The sequence below is a fragment of the Somniosus microcephalus genome, chromosome 5 (assembly GCF_052327205.1).
Source record: "Somniosus microcephalus isolate GS21.2 chromosome 5, FLI_Smic_1.0, whole genome shotgun sequence".
NCBI lineage: Eukaryota > Metazoa > Chordata > Chondrichthyes > Squaliformes > Somniosidae > Somniosus > Somniosus microcephalus.
The window spans coordinates 101,511,995-101,529,023 of NC_140991.1; the positions used below are offsets into that span (position 1 = coordinate 101,511,995).

The following is a 17,029-nucleotide window of genomic DNA, read 5'->3' on the forward strand; positions in this document are numbered from 1 at the left end:
GACCAAGCTTTTGGTCACCTGCCCTAATATCTCCTTATGTGGCTCAGTGTCAAATTTTTTGTATTATAATACTCCTGTGAAGCGCCTTGGGTTGTTTTACTACGTTAAAGGTGCTATATAAATACAAATTGTTGTTGTTGTAACAAATTGTAATGTCTCATGTGGTGAGCTCTTGAAGCTTTAATATGACCTTAATCTGTCTTTCAGCTGAAACAAAAATCTGCTTTAAGTATTACCACGGAGCCAGTGGAGCACTTCGAGCAACAACACCAAGCATCAGTGTGAGAAATCCTTCTGCTCCTGTGAGTTCCTTACTGCATTGTGCTTACATATACACAATATATAGATACCATTAGATAATTGCCTACATCAATTTTCCAGCTCTGTGCTGGCAAGCTTACATCTGACTAAAGGTAGAAATAAAAATAGAATCTGTCCTCTTTCTCACCATGGTCTGTAGTCCCTGAAAGACAACAGATGGCATTGTGATTTGCTGCAATACAATAACATCATTATGGCAGTGTCCCTTTCTCCAAGCATCTTTTTTCACATGTTGAGGTCTATACAGAGTACTTTGGTGCTTTTTGCAATAAAATATACCTTATCTCTACACTTGATCTAATAAGTTATTTAAAAAAAAAATCTACTTGTGGTTCTTCCAGACTGTTTAACATTTTACTTTATGCGTTAAATAGTGGGAGAGATGGCAGCTTACCTAAGAATTGGCTCCATGAAGGTCTTACTCTTGTCCATCATTTATAAAATGCTGCTGATGAAAGTGCGTGTGCATTCTCATGTTATACTAACATAAAGATTTAAATATCATTAATATTTCATCTGCCTGTAAGACAATGCAAGTTGGTGCTTATTTTCACGGAGAGACTGGTTCCCTAGTGTTTTATTTATTTACAATATGATGAAATAAATATCAGACTCATTATTCAGATAGTTAATGGATTACTGTTTTTCATTAAAGAGGCTTTTTTGCCATTCCTTACCTCCTCCTCCTCCCCTGTAAGTGTTTCTTGGTGGGGTCTGGTATCTCATCCAGGTTGACTATTATTCACATTGAGCCAACATTTGGGTGTCTAAGTTATTTTCATTATGGGGGAATCATGGTCGAGCTCAATTCTGTCCTCACCTCATGGCCGCACACATGTACTTGTTGGGGTAGATTTTGATATACTGGATAAAACGGGTGGTGGTGAATCGGCAGCTTGTTTTACATCTCTCCCGATTTTTACTTCCATTGACATCAATGGGAATAAAAATCAGGTGAGATGTAAAATGGGCTGCCGACTCGCTATCACCCGTTTTACACTATCACACAAAGTCAAAATCTACACCGTCATCAGCAATTCACAGTAGGAACTTTGGCTGATTCGTTCCCCCTCCAGAAACCAGGCCCCTGAGGCCAATTGTGGCATCTTGACCCCTGCCCTAACTGAGACCAGCTAACTACATCCAAACCAGGTATCAATCCAGGGCCTTCCTGGTCTGTATGGTTCAGCTATTTACTGGATAAACTCACTGAGCCATGAGAAAGCTTTTAGATTAGTGTTTTCATTTAAAAAACTCCAAGGAGACTGACTGCTTGGTGCTAAATAGAAAATATTACTGTTTGCTGCACAGCAAATCAGAGAACTTAGTACCAGTCAAGAGCATGGTATTAATTTTCTGAAATAGAATATTCATATCGCAGAATGCACAAATTGAGCCCATAAGTATAGAGCTGACAATTTCTTGGTAATGTCATATGGTAGCTGTCTGTAAATATTTTATGCGTCCAATTTACTAATGAGCCATTTCAGTAATAAGGAGTAGTTTTGGCAACAACATCATATACCTTGCAGTACTATTCCTAATATGTACAGTTTGTCCGTAATAAATATTGGGTAAGTTATAACAAAGAAAACAATGTAATTCTTTTTGATGCTTTAAATAGAAAACACATCGGAGTTCTGACATGATATAAATGAAAGGTTGGAAACTCCTACAGTTGTGATTGCTTTACAGCCAAAGAATTATGATCTGGGCAGTAAATTGGGCGGTTTGTAAAACGGCTTTCCAATCTGATCTCGTTACTTTCCCACTGGGTGAGTTAAATTAAAATTACCCCCTAGATTTCTTCATTTTGAATGCCGTGTCTTAAAGCGGCCACTATGACCATGTAATTTAGTTCCCATTCACTGCAGTTTTATGTGAGATCATTCCTTATTTATATTGTGCAGCTACATAAATATACACAGTAACTGTGGCAATTGCCAAATCTTCAAAATAAGTCTGAAACATTAAACATTTGTACCACATGTGTGCAAAATTGTCAACAGCAGTAAAATGTTTGGAGTGGCAGATGGTAACCCATGTAAACATACCAGATCCCCCATGGTGTTGCTCCCAGTGAGTCAGAGGATACACTATTTTATAATATCAGGAGTGTTATACCAGGTAACACATGCTGTATCATAATGCAGTTCATGTCTCTTCCTGTGACTGTCTCACTGCTTCCTTCACCCTGTCTCTCAAACACACACTTTTCTCATTGCCCCACTGGCTGACTGTCTTTCTCATTGTTCCTGCCTCACTTTTTCTGTAGGTCTCTCCTCCTCTCTCCTGGTCCAATGTGGTTCTCATATATGTTTCTTTTTTGATGAGCTCAATACCTTTCTCATCATTTTTTAAATAAAGTCCTAGGGTACCCAGGAAGATGGGATGCAGCATACACCAGATAGGAGCTGGGTCAGGGAGAGACTGGAGAAGTCTTACCTGGGCAGTGAGATGAGGTGGGTCTTGGAGGAAGAATGGACAGGAGGAAGCAAGGCATTGGAGTTTGAACATGGGACAGAGTGTGGGCCAGCCTGGGGCGGAGTGGGGAGGGCAGAGGTGGACCTGGGAGTATGAGTGGATAGGATATGTGAACACTCAGTAGAATTGAGGTCTGAGGCCTGTGAGAACTTTGGAGGTGGCTAGGCTATGGCATCTATAGCGGAATATGGGTCAGTGAGCAGGAAATCTGGGATTTGCTATGATTGGCTTTTATACTTTATTTGCAGACTCTAGCTGTGATATTGGGTTGAGTTGCAGCAACACAAGTACAGAGCTGAGCACAGTGAGAGCGTAGAAGAAAAGCTGCAGGTGGAGAAGGACCAGGTTTGAAGCACTCTGAGCAGGAGGTCCAGAAAAAAACTCTAGGTGGGTTAGCGAGCAAGTGGGCGGGCTGGAAAATATTCAGCAGAAAATGGGTGGGCAAGCCGGGATGCAGGTAGGCCTGGAATCATTCAAGCTGAGTAGATGGGAGAGTGGGCAGGTCATGTTTGACTCTCGTCCCTTACTTGCTGGATGTAGCTACAATGCTGGCTTTATCACAAGTACACAGATACCAGTGGGTGGGGCAAGACTTGGACAGGAAGCTTTGTGGACGGGAGGATGGGAATGCAGGTAGGCCGGGAAGCACTCTGAGCAAACTGCTAGTGAGCAGATGGAGAGCAGTTAGGATGGACGGAGAGCAGTGGGGAAAAATTGGGTTACTTTGTGCCTCCTGTTAGCGCCCTAAGAGGGCGCTAACGGGGTGCAAAGCAACTAGCGCCCAGGCGCGGCGCCGCCCACGCCTCTCGTGAAATTCAGCGGGAGGTTAGCAGCGGCGCTAACCAGTATGACGTCATCACCATGCGCAGCGCCTCACTCACGCCCTGGCCGTGATCTTCGGGAGCGCCCCCTGACTTACCGCCGGACGCTATGTCTGACGGGGCTGGGGGGGCCTACCTGCGGCCAGGGAGGTGCTATTTAAAGGTGAGGTGCATTTTTGTTGTTGGCTGCCTGCCAGCACCTGCCTGCGCTCCCGTTCCCGGCCTCCTGAACGGCCACCCCCCACGAAGTGCCGGCTGCGCTCCAAGAGCCCGGCACTTCTTTTGAAGGGGAGGAAGGCCTGCAATACCGCAGCGTGACATTGACTCGCAGTGCCCCAATAGGGATGCGGAGCGCTTCAGTAGCACCCTGCTTCCCTCTTGGGGCGCAACCACTCAATTTACGGCATGGGGGCGCTGATTTTTCCAGGGCACTAAAAGTAGCACTAGGTGTTCAATTTTTAGCCCTAGGTGTTCTAAGAGACACTTGGGGTGGGCAATCGAGTGGGTGGGCTCAGGGCAAGTGAATAAATAGGTAGACAAAACCATTTTGGGGAGGAAAGTGAGTGAGTTGGGCTAGCTGAGTAGCATTGTGACTGGTGGACCAGGAAGTAGTTGGGTGCTACAGATCTCATAGCCCCTTAAGAAGCCAAACCCAGACATTCCTGTAATGATCAGTAACATGTCATTCTTGAATGGTACACTAGGTGGAGCTGTATGTTTAGTAGGGGGCTACCCACAAGGCAGTAGTCAAGATGGATGCCTGTACACTAGTCCACATGGCTGAATAAATGACTAGCTCAAGCTAGCTGTTCATAATGAAAATGTCTATTAATTTATGAACATAACCTGGTACCAGGATTGGTAATATCTGCTGAATATTGTGAAATGCAACATGGAGAATTTGAAGCCACCGGAGGGTTTGAAACTCATGGGGAATGTCGACTGCAATTGGCGGACTTTCAAACAACAATTTGAACTCTACATTGCTGCCATCGGGTTCGGTATGAAGCCAGACGCAAGGAAAATAGCGTTACTGCTCACGGTTGCAGGCCCGCAGGCGATAGAGGTATTTAATACGTTTGTATTTGAACATGAGGAGGACAGAGAAAAAATGGACGATGTGCTAAGGAAGTTTGATACACATTGTTCTCCCAAAAAGAACGAGACCTATGAGAGGTACGTGTTCCGTTCACAGACACAGCAGCAAAATGAGACTTTTGATAGCTTTGTGACCGATCTGAAACTGAAAGCACAGACATGTAATTTCTCTGAACTGAAATCATCCATGATTCGTGACCAGATTGTGTTTGGTATTCATGATAAAAAGATCAGGGAACGTTTGTTGAGAGAAACTGAACTAACATTGGAGAAAGCTGTGAAAATATGCCATGCCAGTGAGCTAGCTCAACAGCACGCAAAGACTGTCAGTGAAATTAATAATAATGCGACCGTAGTAAGTGATAATGCTGCTGTCGGTGCTGTGTCCTACAAGGGGAAGAAACGTGGGCAGAACAGAAATGCAAAGCAATTGGAGGATGGAATTTTTAATTGTAAATGCTGTGGTTACCAGCACCAGTCAAGACAATGCCCAGCGTTTGGAAAAATGTGCACAAAATGTAATGGAAAGAATCACTTTGCCAAACAATGCTTTTCAAAAGTAAAAACAAAGAAAGGGCAACAAGTCAATGTGATTGAGGACACTGATTTAAGTGAGACATTTTTTGTAGGAATGGTGTCATGTGACAATATAGAAAAGGATACAGAAAATGTGCAGCCCTCAGGAATGGACAATGCTGAACATAAAGTTAATGCAGTAAAAGAGGACAAATGGATAATGCCACTGCAGGTAAATGGAGCATTAGTTACATTGAAACTAGACACTGGGGCAGAAGCAAACTTAATCAGTATGAGTGACATTAAAAATATGAAAGAAGCCCAAAATACAGAAAAAGTCAGTACTACTGAAGAACTTTAATGGACAGAAAATAGATAGCTTAGGTGTATGCACGCTTAAAGTGACAGTCAAAGACAAAGTGCATCATCTCATGTTTCCTGTTGTGGCTGAAGGACTTGATTCACTACTAGGTAACAAAGCTTGTGAGGACTTAGAACTGGTCAAGAGAGTCTCCCGTATAAACTGTGCCATAAGCAGACCAGATGACTCAGTGGATTCTGTAGTGAGTAATTTCCAGGATGTGTTCAAAGGATTTGGAGTTCTACCATTCACTTACAAGATCCAGCTAAAGGAGGATGCTCAGCCAGTGGTACATGCTCCACGGAGAGTCCCCGCACCCCTCCATGACTGGCTCAAGAAAGAACTGGACAGAATGACCACACTAGGAGTCATCAGGAAAGTCGAAGAGCCAACAGACTGGGTTAACTCCATGGTATGTGTAAAGAAAAAGAACAATGACCTAAGAGTATGCATGGATCCAAAGGACTTAAATGCAAACATAAAACGTGAACACCACCAGATTCCCAAGCGAGAAGAAATCACCAGTGAAATGTCAGGTGCCAGATACTTCACAAAGCTCGATGCCTCACAAGGATTTTGGCAACTAAAGCTGGATGAAGAGCGCACCAAATACTGTACATTCAACACACCATTTGGCAGGTATTGTTTCCTCAGAATGCCTTTCGGGATAATATCTGCATCTGAAATCTTTCATAGAGCAATGGAACACATAATTGAAGGCCTGGAAGGAGTTCGGGTCTATGTTGAAGACATCATCATCTGGGGCTCCACACTGAAAGAACACAATGAGAGACTGACTAAAGTGCTACAGAGCATACGCCGGAATGGACTGAAGCTCAACAAAGCCAAGTGTCAGTTTGGCATCCAGGAAGTCACTTTCCTAGGAGATAATCTATCTGGTAAAGGAATAGAGCCAGATATGGAAAAAGTAAATGCCATACTCAACATGCCCCGACCCACTGACAAAAAAGGAGTGCTACGCATCATGGGGATGATAAACTTCATTGGAAAGTTCATTCCTAACTTGTCAGCCAAGAGAGCCTGTCTGCGAGACCTGCTACATAAAACAAATGAGTTTGCATGGACAGAAAGACATGAACAAGAGTGGATGAACCTCAAAACAGTGCTGACAACCACACCTGTACTCACCTTCTTTGACCCAACAAAGAGAATCAAAGTGTCAACGGATGCATCAAAAGATGGCCTAGGCGCGGTCTTGCTACAAGCAGAGGGTGATTGGAAGCCTGTTGCCTATGCCTCCAGGTCTATGACTGATTCTGAGTGTCGATACGCCCAGATTGAAAAGGAATGTCTAGGCTTGGTAGTTGGACTAGAAAAGTTCCATGGCTACATATATGGACTTCCCACCTTCACAGTTGAGACAGACCACTGCCCACTGGTTGCCATCATAAAAAAAAATCTGAATGAGATGTCTCCAAGGATTCAACGACTCATGATGAAGCTGCAAAGATATGACTTTGAACTGATCTACACACCAGGCAAACACATAGTGTTAGCAGATGCACTATCCCGAGCACCCACAATGAGTCATGTGAGCTCTACCGAGGAAGACGTGGATGTTCATGTGAGTATGGTCACTGCTGCGCTGCCCGTGTCAGACACAAAATCAAAGCAAATAGCAGAAGAAACAGTCAAAGATAAAGTGTTACAAACAGTAATAGATAACATTCATCATGGTTGGCCAAAAGGTTCCTGTCCAAAGTACTATCACATCAGGTCAGAGTTAAGTGTCGCAAGTGGACTATTACTAAAACAGAACAGAATAGTCATTCCACAGGCTCTACATCAAGACATGCTCAAAAGGATTCATGAGGGACACCTCAGAATTGAAAAATGCAAAAGGAGAGCAAGAGACACTGTTTATTGGCCTGGCATAAATAAGGACATTGAGAACATGATAGGCAAATGTGAGACATGTCAAAAACACCAAAACAAACAAGCAAAGGAACCAATGATAGTAGCTGACTTACCAACAGCACCATGGCAAAAGGTTGGTATGGACCTCTTTCATTTGAAAGGTAAAGACTATCTAATAGTGATTGACTACTATTCTAACTATCCTGAGATAGCGCTGCTCTCAAGCACATCAGCAAGCAGTGTCATAATGCATGTTAAATCCATCTTCGCCAGACATGGAATTCCCAGGATTGCCGTTAGCGACAATGGTCCATGCTTCAACTGTAAGGAGTGGCAACAGTTTGCAGCACATTATGACTTTCAACACATCACATCCAGTCCTCTGTATGCTCAGTCGAATGGTAAGGCAGAGAAAGGTGTTCAAGTTCTCAAACAGCTACTGAAGAAAGCAACAGAAAACAAGTCTGATCCTTATCTCGCCCTGCTAAGCTACCGAGCCTCCCCTTTAGACTCTGGTTCTTCACCTGCTGAGCTCCTAATGGGTCGCAAGTTGCGCACCACGCTACCCTGCTGTGCAAAAGAAAAGCAGAGTAAGGAACTGAGACAGAGACTTCAACTGTTAAAGCTGAAACAGAAATCACACTATGACAAGTCATCCAAAACTCTGAAACCATTGACAAGGGATGGTTGTCAGGATTGAGGCTCCAGATGCATGGAACAGGAAAGCTACAGTTCTTGAGGAAGTAATGATAAGCTAAGCAAATCACATACTGCTTTACAAATGCCTTGCAAAGCATGATGGACTAGTTGACATGGGTTAAAAGTTTAAATGTAAAAAAAACTGATGCAGGACTATGAGAATGCAGTGGAAGTAGATAAGAAGGAACAGAAGGAGCAGCATGTTCTACTCCCTAACCACACTCAAGGAGACATAAGATAACTGGTGTAGCAGTCTCATGGTCACTATTTGTTGAAAGTTAAATGTGAAACTTAAGCAAAACTCTGTAAAAAAACAAGTGACTCGTGGAGCGCGTGATCGCCTAGTTTGCTGTTTTCCATGACTTGCAATTTATGAAAATGTATAAATATTGTAGCCCCGTGAGTCTCGGGGCTCACTGTTTGGGAGGCATACTTGTGTGTAGACATAAAGGGTTTCTCAGAGTGAAGTCCGGGTACCTTAATAAAACTACTTATTTTACAGTTTCTGACTTTGTGTATTACTGAGAAAGTGATAGACTGACCGGCATGTTTAGTCTCCTAAAGCAGCGAACCCTGATCCCCCAAGTTAGGGGTAGATCCTCCTCACAGAAGCGAGGGGTTAACAGTAGGACCAAGGTCATACACTGTTAGAACTGAGGAAGGACAGATTCTCAGGAGGAACTGCCGTTCCCTCCTGAAAACACAAGAAACTATCCAAGAGCAAATCGATGACAATGCCGCAACTGAATCTTGTCACTCACCACCAGAACAATCTAACACAAACACACATACAGGCTCTCATGAAAACACATCAGACTTTCCTGTGCTGAGAAGATCCACACGTGAAGTAAAAAAGCCTGATAGACTTAATCTTTGAGTACAAAGAAAACTATAACAAAAGAATGAAAAGCTTAGAGTTCATAAAGCAAAGCTTTGAAAATGTGTTGACTGTTGTGAAGATGTTTATGTCGTTATGATTGATTGATATTGATTTTGTTTAACCTCTAAGGAAGGGGGATGTAATGATCAGTAACATGTCATTCTAGAATGGTACACTAGGTGGAGCTGTATGTTTAGTAGGGGGCTACCCACAAGGCAGTAGTCAAGATGGATGCCTGTACACTAGTCCACATGGCTGAATAAATGACTAGCTCAAGCTAGCTGTTCATAATGAAAACGTCTATTTATTTATGAACATAACAATTCCCACAGTTCTCTCTGCCCCTACCCCCGTTCTCCAAGACTCCTCCATTACTCTTACATCCCAAGTGCCTTCCTACTGAGTACTGACTGACCAGACACTGCAGCCTCCTCCACCCCCATCTTTCAAGTGGCCCCATGCATCAGCCTCACTGCGTGCTCCCAACCCACACAGGCTCTCAAATCTTCTCACCTCCCACTTTCTCTCTCACTTGCATGTATTCCACCATCTCCCAGACAGCCTCTCCATGCCCAACCTCAGCACCCACTTTCAACCCAGTACGTGTTGCTTACTATATTGCTACAAACTTTAAAATAAATAAAAGAACATTGGTGAGGGCCATAAAGATAGCTTGGGAGGGGTACAGAAGAGAGAGGAAACACAGCAAAAACATACTGCACAAACAATGAAAGACAGAGTGAAAAATAGATTTGGAGACAAATTAGTTTTTTCCAGGAGCAGAGGTACAGGAAGGTAACTGTATTTTATAATGTTCTTTGCAGCCATCATAAAATAGTGTATCCTCTAATTCATCCTGTATAATGCCACAAGAGATCCATCAGTTCTTTGAAGTGGCAATTTTAAAGAATCTCTCAAAAATTCTCCAGTAAATAGGCAACTTTACACAAAATGGTGAACTTTTGTAAATGGGACTTGGGTCGTGGATGCAGAATCTAAAAGATCAGAGGTCGACTTAAAGTGCAAATGATCAGTAATCAATCTCAGCGGTGGGAATTTTAACTCCCGGGTGGGAAAGCAGCCTAGTGATCAGCCTGCCTGCCTAGGAACAGCAGCGGGAGCCCAGACAATTTTAACAGTTGGGCCACATTAACATGCCGCTGGCCATATTCATGACCAACAGAGCCAGTAAGTCTGGTGGGAAGTGCTGGAAAATCAGGCGACCCAGAGGCAGCCCGCTGGACCCCAGGCGGTGGGAGCACAGGGGTCCTGGAGCACTCAGGGTTACAGGAAGCAGGGGTACTCTGGATAGGGGAGGCCTACACTTCTCTTGCGGGGCTCGGTGGATCCCTCCTCCTCCTCCTGGCCCCACAAGGGAAAGTTTTGAACTTGCCTTACCGGGCGGGTCTCTGTGAGGTCTGACCACACTCTTCCTGTTGGGGTGGTGCTGCGGATGCCCTGCTGACTTCCTGGTTGAGATGTTGAAGTGATAGGACCCCTATTGGCATAAATGTGTGAGGCTCTCGCCTGATGCAGGCAGGCGCCTCATATGCCTGAAAAATCGGCATTTTAAAATCACAACCTATTGGGGATGGAGCAGGTCACTCATGCCCGGTTTCTAAGATTCCACCCGCCCCCCGCCCCCCCACCAAATGGATTGATTATAGAAATGTTTCCCCTGTGTGATTTCTCCATTGTCTTTTCTGTGTTCAGTTTGGGTTGATCCATAGCCTAAACTAAAGCTCAATTAAAGCTTTCAGTTTGTGCACTGAAACTCCAGCTGATGGAAAAGCTGTTTACTTCATGATTGGGAAATCTAATGCTGCCTGTAAGCATTTTCAGCTGTGATCCTGGGCTTTAGTACATACAGCCATTTAATCCCCTGCTGCCACATAACAGCCATAGGCCCAGAAATTCGGGTCCCAACGCGTGAGTACCCGATGGAAGTGCCGGAATCTTGCATGCACTACGCATGCGTGGGAAACCGGCACTTCCGATCCTCTGAACGCGTGTGCACGGGAGTCTGCGCGTGCGCGTTGAACTTCCTTTTTTTTTCAGGTTTTAACGTGCGGGTAAGTCTGTACATTTTAGAAATGTATAAAGCAGCCGTAAGGACTTCATTTTCAAAGGTAAGTGGTCAATTATTTAAAATTAAAACATTTTTTCCACAGGTTTTTTACTTTTAAATACTTTAAAGCAAGGTAAGTTTATTTTTAGCCCTGTTTTTTTATAAAATTATTTTTTTCAAAAATTTAAATTTTTGTTTAAAATAGTTATTTAATGTAATTTATAGTTTATTTACAAAGTGTGATGTTTTTTTAAAATTTATTTGAAGGTAAAGTACAGTTTTACAGCCTCAGCATTTATACGTTTTGACAGGTCTATCTGTCAAGACTTATGAATGGAGCATTCCCTGCTCCGATTGGCTGCCTGTTGCTCACGTGATCCCAGGGGACGCTTCGCACTAACTACGCCCCTGGGGCGCGCCGGCCTCTGGGACAGGCCTCGGAGAGGAATTCCACGCAGGCCAAGAGGTCAACTGCCGGCGCACTAGGTAAGTGTAGGTTGGGGGCTTGCACCCGCGGGAAGCCCCCGACCCGAATTTCTGGGCCAATAGCTTTTTCTTCACCCAGGACTCCATTGACGACATATTTCCTTCCATAAAGGGAACATTTCCACAATATTAGACAACGCATAGGGGTTCAGCATCCAAATCCCATCATACAGTGACCACTCCCCTCCCAACTGAGAACACACCTTAGTGCTGCTAAAATAAAATTGATGGGCAACTTGTATTTATGTTTTAGAATGCTGTTGAAATATCTTGGGAATTGGGTCTGTCTTTACATTTGCTTTGCCCGGAGTATTGCAGTGAGAAGACATTTTGCTGAGTATACGAAGGGATAACAGTAGAAGCCAATATATCAGTTCGGATAATCCAGGAAGTGATTCACTTAAATAAAAACAGAAAATGCTGGAAATACTCAGCAGGTCAGGCAGCATCCGTGGAGACAGAAACAGAGTTAACGGCTGGAATTTTCTATACCTGGGTGGGTCGGGTGCGGGTGGTCGCTGTGGCAAGACGCGACCCCGCTTCTGAGATCGACTTTCCATTAATGGCGCCTATTAAGACAGCCCTACACATTACCCGGCCCTATTAAATGGTGCGGGTCTGATGATGTCATCGATGAGGCATTTTCAGCTGGGATATTTAAAGGCGCCATGGCCACATTGCATTTGAAGGTTCATCTAGGAGTGTGCAGCCACTGCACTGCACCATTGGAGTGTTGGAAAGACTAGCAAACATGACTGCACAGAGACAGAGGGCTGCACCCAGGTTCTCAGATGACTCGCTCCATATGCTTGTGGAGGGAGTGCGAGCATGCAGGGAGGTCCTCTTCCTTTCCGATGGGCAGGAGAGACCTCCCCAGGAGACCAAAGGAGCCTGGCTCCAAATAGCAGAGGAGGTCAACAGCAGGGATGTTGTCAGGAGAACCTGGGTGCAGTGCCATAAGCATTTCAATGGTCTCATTCGATCAGGAAAGGTGAGTGCAAAGCCACACTCACCTTCATCCTGCTGTGCCTCGCATCACATCCCCATCGCTCTGCCTTCCCAACCCTACTCCTGCACATCATTACTCACACCAACATACCTTGCACGTCCACCCATCCCTCTCTATCTACATATTCACATTCCCATCTAACTAACCACCTCTCACACTCGCCCTCATCCTAATGCAATCATACCAACTAACAACACACAAGAAGGCCACTTGGCATTGCCACCCCACTCCATCATAGTCATCCTCTAAAAATGTAACCCATCCATTCCTTACACTTCTTCCATCACTCTCACTCAAACTGCACAACAATAAGAGGATGAGAACTGGAAGTGGCAGTCCATCATTGGCAACTTAACAGCAGCAGAGGAGATTGCCTTGGAAGTCTCTGGAGTCACCGAGCAGCTGAAGGTAAGAGACGAAGAGAGGGGGACATCTCAGCAACCTGGTGACAGAATTACATCTCGTACAGCCACATGGCATACAGCAGTCACTCGTGGGGATTGATGTCAGCAGCCAATGAATGTTCATCCTGTGTATAATGGTATCTGTACCCATTCTTGATATGGCATATCTAACTCATCTCTTTACTCTCCGACAGGTCCATCAAGAGCCTCCCCCCACCCTGCCACTGTCTAGGAGGAAGAGGAAGACGAGTCCTCAGAGCAGCCTCCAGTCAATGAGGGCACACCGTCACTGGACATAAGCGCACCCAGCACCAGCGCAGATACGCACACCTTAGTGGGTCCCACACGAGATAGATTAATGTTGTCACCTGGTGTCTCACAATTCACAAGTGAGCAAGAGCAGATGGTGGAAACAGGGACAGCAGTGGAGTCTCCTCGCCGGAGGGCACAGGACGCTTCCAGTTCTGCTCAGCTGCATGCTGGGGCCATCCAGAAAGAGGGTGATCCTGGAGGGGCAGCAAGAAATGCAGGAGGCTCTGACAGGTTTTGCAGCCGCAATGTCTGCAAATGTGCAGAGATTGGAGGAGTCCATCTCCAACATGAGCACCACCGTGTCGCAGGTGATGGCGACTGTAGGCTCTTCCATGGATAAGATGGCCACCTGCATGGGGCAGCTAATGCGCCACACACAGGAGCACATGGTCTCTATGGAGAATAGATGGCAGACGCTCCTAGACCTCCTCTCTAGGAGGGATGTCAAAGTAGACGTGGGTCCTCATGGCCCCACTGCTGTGCAGCAAGGTGCTCTCCAGCTCCTTGCTAGCAGGGAAGTGTGGGTGGCCCATGAGAGGGATGATGGTGAGAGGGGAAATGTAAGTGGGGGCTCCTCTCAAAGCGTTCACATTTCTCCTCCGTTGCTCACCCCCCCTTCCCTCTCAGAGCCCCAGATGCTGCCTCAGATCGCCATGGCTGAGTCTGCTCCCGCACAGTCGCTGGAGCAGCAGACTTTGGCAGGGCCATCACAGGCTCCAAAACCCAGCGGGCATCCCCCAAAAGTGTCTATGCAGTCGCAGCAGGGAAGTGAGCAGGCTGCCTCTACCTCTGCTGAAGCCACAGGGGTTGCAGCTCGTAGAAGCATGCATAAAAGAAAGATGAAACACAAGTAGATCCACAAGGGTAACTACTTGGGTGTTTTCATAAATGTTTCTGTAAAGTTTCCGTTACTGTGATGTCACAGATAAAAATATTTATTTTCACCACTTTCCAGTCATGACTAAATTTGTGTGCAAATTCGGAAATGGCTTAGTGAGTTGGAGTGAATAGTGAGACACAACGTTACCTCCAGCAATGGTGGTCAGTGTGAAAGGAATGGCTTGGTCATTGTAGGGATGCTTTATGGTGTTGCTGTGGGGTGGTGGGAACCTGGCGCAGCATGTGGCAGCCATATGGGTGTAATGCCAGAAGTTAAGTAAATCTGGACATGATGAGGACATCCCTGGCCTCCTGGGCAGCAGTGTGCTCGGGTGCTGGTGGAACTCGACCGCAGGTTCCTCCAGCTCTTGCTCCCCCTCGTCTTCCAGCTAATGTTCCTCCTCCTCCTCTGAAGAGGCTGTGCGCCCAGTGTCTTGCTCCTCATGCAGCGCTAATCCCCGCTGCTGCGCTATGTTATGCAGGGCGCAACAGAATACGCTGATTCTGGAGACCCTGGCTTGTGCGTACTGAAGGGCTCCTCCAAATCTGTCAAGGCATCTGAAGCGCATTTTCAGCATGCCTATTGTCTGCTCTATGACACGTGGCAGAAATGTAGCTTTCATTATATGTCTCCCTCAAGGGTGTCATGAGCCATGTCTTCAGTTGATAGCCCTTGTCTCCAAGCAGCCAGCCGGAAAGTTTGTTTGGAGGAGTGAAGAGCTGAGGGAGGGTGGACTAGCACAGGATGAAAGAATCATGACAGCTGCCAGGGAATTTGGCACACACTTGCATGGTGATCTTACTATGGTTGCAGACCAGCTGATGGAGTGGAAGCCCTTGCGGTTGACAAAAGACTCCTGGGTGATGATGGGGTTCCCTGATGGCCACATGTGTGCAGTCGATGACACCCTGCACCCATGGGAAGCCAGCCAGAGCGGTAAAGGCCAGCGCCCACTCAGTGGCTTCATCAGTGGCAAACTTGATATAATTGGCTGACTTGTCAAAAAGTGCATCGGTGACCTGTGTGAAGCATCTGTGGGCGGCCAACTGCGAGATGCTGCAAACGTCTGCTGCAGATCCCTGGAAGAAGCCTGAGATGAAGAAGTTGAGGGTGCTGCTGACTTTGACAGCCACGGGTAAGGTGTGTCCACCAGGTCCTCTGGGTTGCAGGTCTTGCTGTAGCAATCTGCAAATGTCTGCGATGACCTGGTGTGATAGCCTGAGCCTCCTTTGGCACTGCTGCTCCATCATGTTGCCTGTATACCCTGTGTTGGGGGTCTCGCCTCTGGCACGGTGCAGCCATGTGCTGAGGCCCTCTGTCCTGTGCAGCATTAGGTGGTGGTGGAGAAGGTTGGTGGTGGTGTTGGTGCTGCTAGTGCTGGGACTCATTGCGATCTGATTCTGAGGACCAAGGTGAGACAGTATAAACGGCACCCATGCTGATGCAATAGATGCCAGGTCAAGTAGAGATCAACATAAGAAATAAGAACATAAGAAATAGGAGCAGGAGTAGGCCATTCGGCCCCTTGAGCCTACTCCACCATTCAATAAGATCATGGCTGATCTGATCTTGGCCTCAACTCCACTTTCCTGCCCGCTCCCCATAACCCTTGATTTCCCTGTTATTCAAAAATCTGTCTCTCTCCGCCTTGAATATATTCACCGCATAAGAGATCAGCGTGTAAAGTTAAGGCACATGGGATTGGGGGCAAGGTACTGAATTGGATAGAGAACTGGTTGGCTGACAGGAAGCAAAGAGTTGGAATAAACGGCTCTTTTTCCAAGTGGCAGGCAGTGACTAGTGAGGTACCGCAGGGATCGGTCCTAGGACCCCAGCTATTCACAATATATATAAATGATCTAGATGAGGGAACTAGATGTAATATTTCCAAGTTTGCAGATGACACAAAGCTGGGTGGGCGTGTGTGCTGTGAGGAGGATGCCGAGAAACTCCAGTATGATTTGGACAGATTGGGTGATTGGGCAGAAGCATGGTAGATGCAGTATAATGTGGATAAATGCGAGGTTATCCACTTTGGTGGCAAACAAAGGAAGGCAGATTATTATCTTAACAGCAATAGATTCGGAGAAGGGGAAGTGCAACGAGACCTGGGTGTCCTTGTGCACCAGTCACTGAAGGTAAGCATGCAGGTGCAGCAGGCGGTTAAGAAGGCAAATGGTATGTTGGCCTTCATAGCGAGAGGGTTCGAGTACAGGAACAAGGATGTCTTGCTGAAGGTGTACAGGGCCTTGGTGAGACCACACCTTCAGTATTGTGTGCAGTTTTGGTCACCTTATCTGAGGAAGGATGTTCTTGCCATGGAGGGAGTGCAGCGAAAATTCACCAGACTGATACCTGGGATGGTAGGAATGATGTATGAGGAGAGATTGGGTCGATTGGGCTTATACTCGCTGGAGTTTAGAAGAATGAGAGGGGATCTCATTGAAACTTATAAAATTCTAACAGGACTAGACAGACTAGATGCAGGAAGGATGTTCCCGATGGCCGGGGAGTCCAGAACCAGGGGTCACAGTCTAAGGATAAGGGGTAAGCCATTTAGGACAAAGATGAGGAGGAATTTCTTCACCCAGAGAGTGGTGAACCTGTGGAATTCTCTACCACAGAAGGCAGTGGAGGCCAATTCATTAAATATATTAAAGAAGGAGTTAGATATATTTCTTAAGGCTAAAGGGATCAAGGGATATGGGGAGAAGGCAGGGACAGGGTACTGAATTTGGATGATCAGCCATGATCTCATTGAATGGCGGAGCAGGCTCGAGGGGCCGAATGGCCTACTCCTGCTCCTATCTTC

General features: G+C 45.8%; 1 protein-coding gene across 1 annotated transcript in view; it reads left to right on the top strand.

Moving 5' to 3' along the window:
- Nucleotides 1-17,029, top strand: part of hecw1b (HECT, C2 and WW domain containing E3 ubiquitin protein ligase 1b) — a 773,289-nt gene that overhangs the window by 177,712 nt on the left and 578,548 nt on the right. The window contains exon 4 of the mRNA XM_085988048.1: nt 208-302. Within this exon, the coding sequence (XP_085844174.1) occupies nt 208-302 (95 nt within the window). The remainder of the gene's footprint in view (nt 1-207; nt 303-17,029) is intronic.